Source organism: Gobio gobio (assembly GCF_949357685.1).
Source record: "Gobio gobio genome assembly, chromosome: 12".
NCBI classification, from domain to species: domain Eukaryota; kingdom Metazoa; phylum Chordata; class Actinopteri; order Cypriniformes; family Gobionidae; genus Gobio; species Gobio gobio.
The window spans coordinates 20,031,237-20,043,822 of record NC_137105.1 but is presented as its reverse complement, the minus strand read 5'-3'; the positions used below and the strand labels follow the sequence as shown (position 1 = coordinate 20,043,822).

At 35.8% G+C, this 12,586-nt stretch overlaps 1 protein-coding gene across 1 annotated transcript in view; it reads left to right on the top strand.

Moving 5' to 3' along the window:
• Positions 1–12,586, top strand: part of otofa (otoferlin a) — an 80,165-nt gene that overhangs the window by 27,534 nt on the left and 40,045 nt on the right. Inside the window, exons 3-4 of the mRNA XM_079831805.1 lie at positions 5,652–5,740; positions 11,886–11,985. Of these exons, the coding sequence (XP_079687931.1) occupies positions 5,652–5,740; positions 11,886–11,985 (189 nt within the window). The remainder of the gene's footprint in view (positions 1–5,651; positions 5,741–11,885; positions 11,986–12,586) is intronic.

Below are 12,586 nucleotides of genomic sequence, written 5' to 3'. Positions count from 1 at the left end.
AAAGACCGTGGGTGTCCTGTTGACAGAAGTTTGCTTTTGTGTGTCTGTGTGTGTGGTTAACAGCATCCCATCCTCTACGACCAAGCTCAATCATTTTTTTCCCATTAAGTTCCACTTCTTAAATACGTTATTTCCTTGTGTAAGCCTTATTTATGTAGCATATTGACAACAAGCTCATTTTCTGCTTTTTTAAATATTATGTGTCTTTATATGCACAGCTGAACATAATTCTTCTTTTTACAGGATATTATTGAGGTTAAAATGCATACACAGTGCAATTTCATCCACTGTCAATGAGCTTATCGACCAGGAGAATTATGAAAATAATTATTCCCCAAATATATACATATATGTATATTGATAATAATAATAATAATAAGTGTTTCTTGAGCACCAAATCAGCATATTAGGATGATTTCTGAAGGATTATGTCATCACAGGAATAAATTATATTTAAAAAAATAAATACAAATTATTTTAAATTTTAAATTAAACTCGAAAACATTAATTTTATTTTAAATTGTAGTATTTCACAGTGTAACTTTATACTGTAATTTTAATAATATAAATACAGCATATATATATATATATATACAGTGAGGAAAAGAAGTATTTGAACACCCTACCATTTTGCAAGTTCTCCCACTTAGAAATCATGGAGGGGTCTGAAATTGTCATCGGTGCATGTCCACTGTGAGAGACATAATCTAAAAAAAAAAATCCAGAAATCACATTGTATGATTTTTAACTATTTATTTGTATGATACAGCTGCAAATAAGTATTATTTTAAATTTAAATAAACTTTAAATTTTGGCGCAATTTTTTCTCTAAATAATGTTGATATGTGTAACATAAGTCCACTGGAGGCAAGCTTCAGAACCCATGTGCAGTGTCTTTAATTACAAACTCAAAATACAACACATAAAACAAAGACTTGGGGCCTGTTTCAGAAAGGAGGTTCAACCAACTCTGAGTTTAAAGCTGAACTCTGAGTTGACTTACTCTGAGATGGGAAACTCAGAGTTTTGGATTTCAGAACAGCTGAATTGAGGTGGTTCAATCAACTCTGAGTAGACTGACTCTGAGTTAAGCTCATGCACTCCAACTATGAAAAGCCACGATCAATGGAGCTCCGAAATTACGATTCACCATGGCAACAGCACCCAACAAAAAGACGTTTGCATACTTCCGGGTCAATACACAAGTTTAATTCTTAATTATTTTAATTAAGTTTAATTTTCATGGTATCCAAAAGGCAAACAAAGAATGTGGCAGCAGCTAAATAAATAAATAAATAAATGAAAAAAACAATTCAATCAGGAAAAGCTTTAAGCATAAAATGTTCATGGGTGTAGGTTTAATGACTTTACAAACATTTGACATATTAAATAAATATCATTCAGTGTCCAGTGTGCCGCAGCTTTTCCCACATAGACCCTTTCACTGTGATGACGTGCTTTAATGGTCATCAATATCGTAAATCCGGCAACGTTTTTTGTATTTTTTTTTTTTATGTATGTACATTTATAACACTAATACTTTGTATTATATTACTTTTGCATCAAATTACAAAAATCAAGTTACCGCTGCTGTGAGAGTGTTTCTAATACAGTGTCTATGGAAGTGATAGTTAAAATTAACATCTTTCTCTCTTTTCACTGCAGTTATCAATCTCACTTTAATTTTTCCATCTTTTTGAAAGTTGTGAAATCACTATTGTGGAGTTTTTCTTTTGCTATTTGAGCAAATGGAGACACAAAAATATATATTTAATGTATTCTCTCATTCACCGCTATAAGAGTTAACCCTATGACGACTTCAGCTTCGGAAACCCAGAAATGTGAAAAGGTCTATGCTCTTTTCACATAATGAAATGTTCTCTAATCCCACCTGTTACATTTATTAATCAGGGTAATGACATTAATATTTGACTTCTACTCAGGCCAGCCAAACACCAGCACCACTGACAGATGAAGAGGAGATGGAGGAAGAATATTAACATCCAACAGGAAAAAGAATAAAGTGTTTGTAGGAAATAAAGATGACTATAAAAATGTAAATAAATGTATTTAACAGCTGTGGTGGTGGTAATGCCATATATCTCGTACTACCATCTGGCAGCATCCTTCCATCCAGTAATCCGTTTTCAGAAAGTGTGATGATGGGAATATGAGTGTCATAAATGCATCCAACCACTGGAAATCCTAAAGGAAATTCTAATAATTAGGTTACTTCTAGAGGATTATCAAGTGAACGTCTGGATCCTGTATAAAAGGACATGCCATTTTTGTCACTTTGACAGTGTCCTCATGATGAAAATATGAGCAATGAATGTTCCTGCAAAGAATGCTTTTCTTACTTTGTATTTTTGTCAAGTGGCAGATAATTTAATTTGTTTTAAGTAAACTTTGCTTACTTTAGATTTAGATTAAATTTATATATTTTTTTATATTTATACTTGAAATAGGCTACGACCAAAATACTCAGTAAGAAAAGCATTTGTGGCGTTTGAATGAATGAATAAAGTATTTAAACACTGCTGGTGCTTTAAAGAACGAAAGAAACTCTGGGTTTACCAAAGAAAACCTGCTCCTGACCAGGTTAGGTTCACAGAGTAAGTAACCCTGGTAACTGACTCTGAGTATAAGTTACCTCTCTTTCAGAAACGGGCTTGACTTACCCTGCTTTCTCGGGTTTGACATACCTCCCATTCTGAAACAGAAAACCCAGAGTTTCCCTTATTTTAGGGTTAACCAACTCAGAGTTTTCACTTAACCTCCTTTCTGAAACGGGCCCTTGGCAATGCAATGCAAAACAAAACAAAACAAAACAAAACAAAACAAAACAAAACAAAACAAAACAAAACAAAACTCGGACTTGACACTCACCAACCGTGGGTTACACATTCACAATAACATACCAGGGGCCTGTACCATGAGGGTAGTTTAACAAACTCAGGGTTACAGGATTAGTTTCGAGTTGACAAAACCAAACCAATCTATTCAGGCTTTGTTGGTCCCATGATGCTGATCATCAGCTTTCTCTGTCAACTCAGGCTTTGATCCTGAATTTAGGAGTTTAGCTGTGACATCAGTGGTGAACAGCCAATCACATGCTGTGGATCAGTGAAACTGAGATTTACTTCTCACGAGAGAAGCAGTGAGATTGATTTCTCTCTTCTGCAGAATATTACATGATTGAAAAATATTAAGAATTTAAACAAATTTACACAGGAAGAAGAAAAGAGCTGTCTATGAAAGAGGATAACTTTAAGAAAAATCTTAATACGTCAATGCAAGTAAAAGTTATGAAGTTAGTTTAGTTGATATAAAGAGAGAATTGAACATTTAAGCTCACGTGTAGTAATATTTATAGCTTTATTTATTGATTTTAAAGCTTATTTGTATGACCTTTATATAGGCTATTTATATTAATTTTAACTAAGTGCCTATTAATGATTGTTTAGCTAAAATTATACATGTGTAATTGATTAAGGGTATTATAATTACATAAATGATATCTATACCATTCAAAATTATTATTATTATTATAAATAAGCATTGTTAAAAGCCAGACGCTTTAGTCTTTAAAAAAACATTTGCTATGTAGTGACCTTTAATTTGGAGTAGAAATAGTGGGAGTGACTTTATTGCATCAGAGCTGTGTCGATTTGCTCACAGCTGATTGGTCTAATTTCAGTTTGAGATCTCTTATCCAGAACATAAACTGCCCTGGAGCAGGTTAGCCTTGGAGCGAAAGTTACTATGGAGATAAACACTGCAAAAAGCCTAACCACTTTCTAAAACCCAGGATTGTCACAAACTAAACATATCTGGCTAGCCAGCTAAACCGGCTTCATGGTATAGGCCCCTGGGCGCATGGCAAACATGAGGGCTAAATACACTGAGACAAATGACTAGACAAGTGACACCTGTGAACAGTGATTAAACAATGAACCAATGACATAACACGACAAGATCACATGAGGGCATTGGAATCACATGACGAGACCAGGAAGTGCATGACAAGACAAAACATGAAACATGAACCAACACCAAAACACCCTGTGACAATATGGCAACTAGTAAATACACTAAGTTTCGTCATTCTGGCATGTGTGGAAAGGGTTAAAACATGCGTGTTACAACTAACCCCGCGTTAGGTTGTGCCACGCGCTCCCCTATATATATAACCCTTAAAAGTTACGTTTGTTGTAGTTTGTAATTTAGTGATATGAAATCATTTTTTTTGACTAGCTTTGACAACATTTTTTAAAGTGACATGTTAATTATATTGGTGAATTTGTCCTACGGCTTCCAACATCAAACATGTATGGCAACAGTTAGGGAGACAAATTATCGCCTGGCAAACTTTAGTAAACTGCCGTTAATCAAGGCGCAATGTTTTGTTTCTGCAATTATGCAATTTCATGTGTCAAAATGTGTGATGGAGTGAAGACATATTCCATATGTTTTGTCTGCACAGCAATTGGAGAAGAAACAATACTCATTCATGCATTTCATTTGCTTGTAATAACAATTAACAGCTATGTGTTCATTTCAGTTCCGTAGACACGTTATCACTTCTTGAATTTTTCAAGACTTAATTTGCTTGTTGAATGTGGCTGTCACTTCTGTAAATAACCAAACTGTGTTCGAAACAGGATTAAGCAGAAGTGACAGCCGTATTTACCTGCACATGGTCTCAGTAACTTTTTAACCACACAACAACAAATCTCATTCCCCTAGTCAGAGCATCCTAGCCAGTTTCAGCTTTGCACTGATTGATTTGGCAAGAAACATTGTGGTCCCACAGCCTGGCAGTGGAGTACCGCTGTTCTCCATAACTGCAGTGAAACAGAATGCCTCAGCAGGCCTCAGGGCAGCCCGTTTGTCTGTATAGATTAGTGAACCAGATGGGAGTCCATGTTCTGGGATCAGGAGCAAGCTAATGCATCATCCCACTGTTTACAGCCCTAGCACCAGAAAAGACTCCTGCAGTGTCATAGATTGCAACAGTAAGTTTAAAAGGGAATGCAAGTGGGTCGTCCTTCAGTATTATTCACACTGAAATCCCTACTAAAGTTTGGCATGTTAATGGCAAGTAAATGGGCTGACCTTGGTGTATTTTCAGAAACTAGTGTATTTCTATCTTTGGTTGTAATAGAGAAAATGGGCACATTTAGTAATAGTAAAGCACTGTTTTAAGATGTGCAAATGATCAAATCTGTTTCTAATTCTGTTCCATGAGGAACTTTACATTTCACATTATTTATCACTATTTATTTATATTTTTGTAATTGCGACTTTATATCTCACAATGTGACAATTTAGCATAACAGGCTTCTATATAGATCCCCGCACGGCAGATACCTTTCACATGTCTTTAACTGTGCTTATTTCTTGTTATGTTGTTGATTTCTTACAGTTTATCTTTAGACATTAAAATTTTGTTTTTATTGGAATGCCAATAATGATTCAGTTATTTGGTTTGAAATGAGAAGTCAAATGGTGAGGTGTGGTACTAGAGCTATTTTGGATATGGACCCAATATAGTGTGGGGAATTAGCATGGAAATGTCTACAAATAGTCAATTCTGTTTAAACATATTGAACAGATTGATTTTGGGCTTTGTTTGGTTCGTTTTTCAGGCATTCCGATGGCCAATTGGGAGTCAAGTGGATGGGGAAGAGATGCTGGAGATCCAAGTGTTTAATTACAGCAAAGTCTTCACTAACAGGTATGAGAATTCAATATATTTGCTATGTGACCTCAGATCAGCTCAAAAAAGATTGCAGCCTTAATATACTTGCTTCTGAATGTATAGTATTTATTGATGGACATCTCTATAGATTTAAGAGGCTATTATTAGAAAAAACAATGTAATCAATACACTTACAAGGATTTTTGCAGTCTAAAATAAATCTAAACAAGATATTGAGTGGAACAAGGCTATAAACAAAGCCTAAATACAGTTCCATTTAGTTCAGGTAATTAACATTCGTGGCTTCAACCTATGGTCTCAAAACAAACTGCAGCAACAAAGCATTGGCTATTCAAATGTTATCTTAGACAAACTAAGGCTTGTTTGTTTAGCAATAAGTCTTTGTTATTTTCATCAGACCATACAGGACCTAATAACTCAAAAAGGATCTTTGTGATACTGGTTTTCATAATATGCTGTATTGACAGTCCAGGTACATGATAACAGGAGGGGTGGGACTGACCCACTTAAACATAGCCTTTATAAAAATAATAATAATTTATAATATATGTGTGTGTGTGTCTGTGTCTGTCTGTCTGTCTGTCTGTCTGTCTGTCTGTCTGTCTGTCTGTCTATCTATCTATCTATCTATCTATCTATCGCTCTAATTCTCGCTTTACCTATCACTTTATCTATCTATCTATCTATCTATCTATCTATCTATCTATCTATCTATCTATCTATCTATCTATCTATCTATCTATCTATCTATCTATCTATCTATCTATCTATCTATCTATCTATCTATCTATCTATCTATCTATCTATCTATCTATCTATCTATCTATCTATCTATCTATCTATCTATCTATCTATCTATCTATCTATCTATCTATCTATCTATCTATCCCATACCCATTCTTAATCGGTAGGGTTTAATATGGAGTTGGCCCACCCTTTACAGCTATAACAGCTTCAACTCTTCTGGGAACCCTTTCCACAAGGTTTAGGAGTGTGTTTATGGGAATTTTTTTTGTCTATTCTTGTAGAAGCGCATTTGTGAGGTCAGGCACTGATGTTGGACGAGAAGGCCTGGCTCACAGTCTCCGCTCTAATTCATCCCAAAGGTGTTCTATCGGGTTGAGGTCAGGACTCTGTGCAGGCCAGTCAAGTTCCTCCACACCAAACTCGCTCATCCATGTCTTTATGGACCTTGCTTTGTGCACTGGTGCAGTCATGTTGGAACAGGAAGGGACCATCCCCAAACTGTTCCCACAAATTTGGGAGCATGAAATTGTCCAAAATGTCTTGATATGCTGAAGCATTAAGAGTTTATTTCACTGGAACTAAGGGGCCAAGTCCAACCCCTGAAAAACAACCCAACACCACAATCCCGCCTCCACCAAACTTTACACGTGGCACAATGCTGTCAGGCAAGTACCGTTCTCCTGGCAACTGCCAAACCCAGACTCGTCCATCGGATTGCCTGACAGAGAAGCATGATTCGTCACTCCAGACTCTAGAGTCCAGTGGCGGCGTGCTTTACACCACTGCATCCAATGCTTTGCATTGCACTTGGTGATGTAAGGCTTGGATGCAGCTGCTCGGCCATCCCATTCCATAAAGCTCTCTACGCATTGTTCTTAAGCTAATCTGAAGCTTTACACAAAGTTTGGAGGTCTGTAGCTATCTATCAACATTCCCAAGATATGAATAAGAGAGCAGGCACAGAATAGAGATCCACCTATCAGTTCTGGTTATAGTATTTTCTAGAAACTTGTTGATTGGATGCAGTGCACTGCACTTTTTTTCTGTACCTGTACCTGTCAGTATTCACTCTCTGAAGTTTTTCTCTGACTGCTCTGAAGGAGTGCTGTGGTGTTTTTCTATGTCTTCCTCCAGAGGTGGTGGATATCTCCACTGAATAACGTGCAGATTCTGTGGCCTGAAAGGTGTGACAGTTACGTGATGCAGGCGTCTGTGTGAGTTAGTGTGTACGTGTGTATACGGTTAACTTGGTCTGGCTACATCAAAGTGACTACGTAAATAAACAGCTGTCGTGAGCATCAGTCGAAAAATCTATCATGACTATTAAGTTAATTTAATTGTAGCACAATCAATGGTCAGCACTTTGTTTTGTTATCATAGGCATTGTTTTTAGTTCAGAGACATCTTTTGTGGTCTCAGTGACACCTGTGAATTGATCACAATGTTTAAGAAGAGCATCTGCTGAATAATTCACATGCCCCTGCGACATATGTCAACCGCGCCACTCATTAGCTATTTGTTTGTTATTTACAGATGTAATTTCTATCCATCATATGCATTACGTATAGCTGACCTGATCCTGATCTTTGCAAACTCAGTAGATCGGGACAAAACACCAGGTGTGAGACCATTGTGTACTTACAGACCGATGTGTTGCTCAGAGACTCTATTTAACTCTCTTCTTTATGACAGACATTAAGTTATACAGTACATTATAGATGAACATTTTCTGGCCTTGGGAAGATCAGACAGTAATTCAGAATTAATGGTGATTCATTCAACATTGCTGTTGGTGTTTCATGACCAAGTGACCACCAGGTGGTGACATTGTAGATGGCTGCTGTAGCAATAATACACTCTCAGAAAAAAAGGTACAGTGCTGTCACTGGGGCGGTACCCTAAGGTACAAAAGTGAAAAGGTACATCTTTGTCCCTTACTCACCCCTAAAAGGTACATATTAGTACCTCAAAAGGTACAAATCAGTACTTTAAGAGTGCGTATTAGTACCTTCAAAGGTACATATTAATACCTTAAAGGTAAATATTAGTACCTTTTTTGTTTTGTACCTTAGGGTACCGCCCCAGTGACAGCACTGTACCTTTTTTTCTGACAGTGTAGGATACCATCCTGCGAATATAGACAATGCAAATATATCTACCATGTGTTTGTTGATCTTCTTGTGTCTAGGTTTGTGAGTCTGTATGCCTCTGGTAATATGCAGCTGGTAATAAAGAAATTAAACTGCCCTTTCTGTTAGAAAATGTTTAAATTACTCACATTATTCAGATGTTTTAAATGCAGAATAGCGGAATGCAGAATTAAACATGTATTTTAATAATGTTATGTTTTTTAACAATACATCCAATTTACTAGTACTTTCAAGATTTTGTTGAAATCACATGACCAACTGAACTCACAGAACTGCATTACTGATATGAGAAGAAATCAAATAAATAATATATATTTTGGGTATCAGTAAAGAAAAATAAATGAATACTTTTATTCAGCCAGGACGCATTAAATTGATCAAACGTGACAGTAAAGACATTTATATTGTTACAAAAGATTTATGTTTCAAATAAATGCTGTTCTTTTGAACTTTTTATAAAAAGGTAAAAAAAAAAAAGGTATCATGTTTGTGATATGTGACTATCAAATCAGCATATTGGAATGATTTCTGAAGGATCATGTGACACTGAGAGTAACGGCTGCTGATAAAAATTCTGCTTTTCCATTACATGAATAAAATACAGTTATTTTAAAAACAGTTAATTTAAACTGTAATAACATTTCGCAATATTACAGTTTTTTTTTTTTACAGTATTTTTGATCAAATAATGCAGCCTTGGTGAGCATAAGAGACTTTTAAAAAAAACATTCAAATATCTGTGTGTTTAAAAAAAAAAAAGTATTGGTGCGTTAGTTTGGTTTAGAAGGAAGCCTGGGTATGATGTAATGTTTTAGGATGTATATCAGGAATTTGGGTGCAATTTCATGCATTTAATTTAGTGATATCTCTAGAAGGGAGAGCAGGATAAAAGGACTCGCCACTGATAACTGCAGAACTGCAGAGAATATGCAGAAGAACTTTACATTCCAGCACAGCCACTCATTATATTGCTCACTAACGAAATGAAAACTCCTACCTGGTATATCCTCTGTATTAGATATGGGTTATCCAACCCCCCTTTTTTTCAACAGAAGAAATGCTCATTGTCCCCTTCAATTTCTGTGGTGCTTATGGTCTCCACAGTAATACAGAAATACTTACAATTATCATTTAGGACACATATTACTAAGATCTCATCTGCAATCAACTTGCATGTATCATAAGAACAATTCTAAACTGGTATCCGTATACTGTAGAAGATTCATATAAGAAAAATGGAAACGCAACATGGGAACAACTGTCGGAAATTCTTTGGTTCTGACCTCTCCAATAAAAGAGAATGGACTTGACAAGGCAGGACGCAGTAAATTATGGAGCAGATGAAAGTCAATTGTCTGTTGTTTGTTCAGAAGATCAATAATGTATGTGGGGTCTTTAGAAAAGTTGATCGGGAGCCAGAACCTGATCCAGGATCAGTGAATTATTCACCCGAGGATGCATACAGTTCATAGACAGTCACAAAGCCATCATTTCACCACTGAACTGCATGGACGCATATCAATCACAATGGTCTCTTTTCCTTTATCGAGTCCCTCTGGATGAACAATGGCGCTGAGTGTGTCATTTCACATCCGAATACAGTTGTGGCGCAGAGGCAGGTGCTAAAACTGTTAGCGGTTTGAACAGTTTGACGCGTTTTCTCATCAAATTCACTGACTACTTGGATAGATCCGCCTGTCTTTCTCTTCCAGACAGTGATGCAGTAATAGACAAGAGAGAGTGTGTGTAAGCTAACTACATGTGGCATTTAATTGGTCAGTCAAGAGTTCCTGATTGCTTTTGTTCACTGCCTGTCACTTTTCATACAGAGATTTGAGTTAACAAGCAGAACAAAGACACATATCTACCATGTGTTTGTTGATCTTCTTGTGTCTAGGTTTGTGAGTGTGTATGCCTCTAAACTCACAACAGACATTGTGGTTATATAAAAAGAATGTGTTTTGTGTCCCTAGGACTGATTGCAGCTGGTAATAAAGAAATTAAACTGCCGTTTTGTTAGAAAATGTTTAAATGATCCACAGAGGGGACAGTATTCAGAAATGTTATTTGCAGAATAGTGATTAAACAATAAAAAAGTGTATTTTAATAATGTTATTTTTTAACAATACAAGCAATTTACTAGTAGTGTCAAGATTATTTTTTTCTTTAATTCCATTAAAGGTTCACTCAGTATGTTTTTCCAATCAACAATCAATATATAATGCTTTTGAAGAATCATGTAACCCACAAAAATGTCCAGAAATTTCAGTAGTCTAATAAAAGCTGTTTTGTTGAAATCACAAACTTATCAGACACTTTCGCTCACAGGATTACACTACTGTTTGGGGTCAGTAAGATTTTTTATTTTATTCAGCAAGGTCAAAATATAATGACAGTAAAGACTTTTACATTGTTACAAAAGATTTCTGTTTCAAATAAATGAAATGCTGAAAATTCCGCTTTGCCATCACAGGAATAAATTACATTTTAATATATATTTAAATAATTATTTTAAATTGATTAATAGTTCTCAATAATACTGTATTTTAAAAAAAAAATCAAATTAATGCAGTCTAAGTGAGCATAAAATACTTTTTTCAGAAACATGTCAAAAATCTTACCAATCATGGCTGACTGCTGATAGCAAAATAAAATAATACAAAATAAAAATTACAAAACAGTTGAAAAAGACATCTCTATCTTTGGAGTTCATGATATTCATCTCAGCTATACTGTACATACTTCAAATACTCAAAAATATTCCTTTCATATTCACATATTTCAATATTTCATATTTCATTTGAGTCACATATTTGTGTCTGTGTGTATACTGTACATGTTTTTCTATCCGGTGGGGACTTCAACCTGAATGCACACAGACTCATTGGGACTCTTTGATTGAGGAATTGAGGAAACAAGCCTATAAATCATACAGAATGAGTTTTTTTTTACATGAAAAAGCAGACAGTTTTGTGTGATGCGTAGGTTTCGGGGCAGGGTTAGTGCAAGGGGATAGAATATACAGTTTGTACATTATAAAAACCATTACGTCTATGGAGAGTCCCCACAAGATAGTGAACCAGACGTGTGTGTGTGTGCTTAACAGTGTTGGTATTTTTCACATGCTCTCTGTAGCTGTCGCAGTGTATCTCCCTCACTGCAACCTCACCACCCTTACAAGCTCAGTGCACATCGGGTCAGATCAAAGTGTTAGATTATTATTTAACACAACTGTCTGACTGAACTTTTTTTTGTGTATGCAGGTTAATTGGCACTTTCCGCATGGTTCTTCAGAAGGTGGTGGAGGAGGGTCACTTGGAGGTGTCTGACACGCTAATCGACGATAATAACACAGCCATACGGGTGAGACGTGAGGATCGCAGGCTGTGCGTGTTCATGTTTTGTTCTGGTCTGACAGATCAGAAATGCTCTTTTTTCTTATAACACACCCACTCACAAAAACATCCATTCACATATTTCACCACAGGGTCTGGCTTTGCACAACTTGCACAAAACCATCGTTGTCATGGTTACATGTCTACTCGGAGGCTATAAGGGACTATACAGATAACTCTGTTTTATTTCTCTCTCTCCGATATCCACCATCATGTGCAGGTTGATTTCTATAGGGGTCCTGCTCATCTCTATGTGTCAGGATAGCAGCTCAATAATAAAGGAAAATGGATCATGTAGCTTTTATATTAAACATTTTCTCCATTAAGCCTCCTTTGACTCTCGCTAATCTGATCATTTCTACTGTAGATCTTACCAGTTTGGTTATTGCTCCTTTTCAACATTTTTGAACTAAGTGAATTAAATATGAAATTTCCAAAAGTAACTTATTTATGACTTTAAATTGCATGATTATTGTAAGAATAGTAAGTGTTTGTCTTACACACTGTGGCAGAACATCTGTTCACATGCCTAAATTTGTAACATTTTTGCAAATAATTTGCTTTAATCT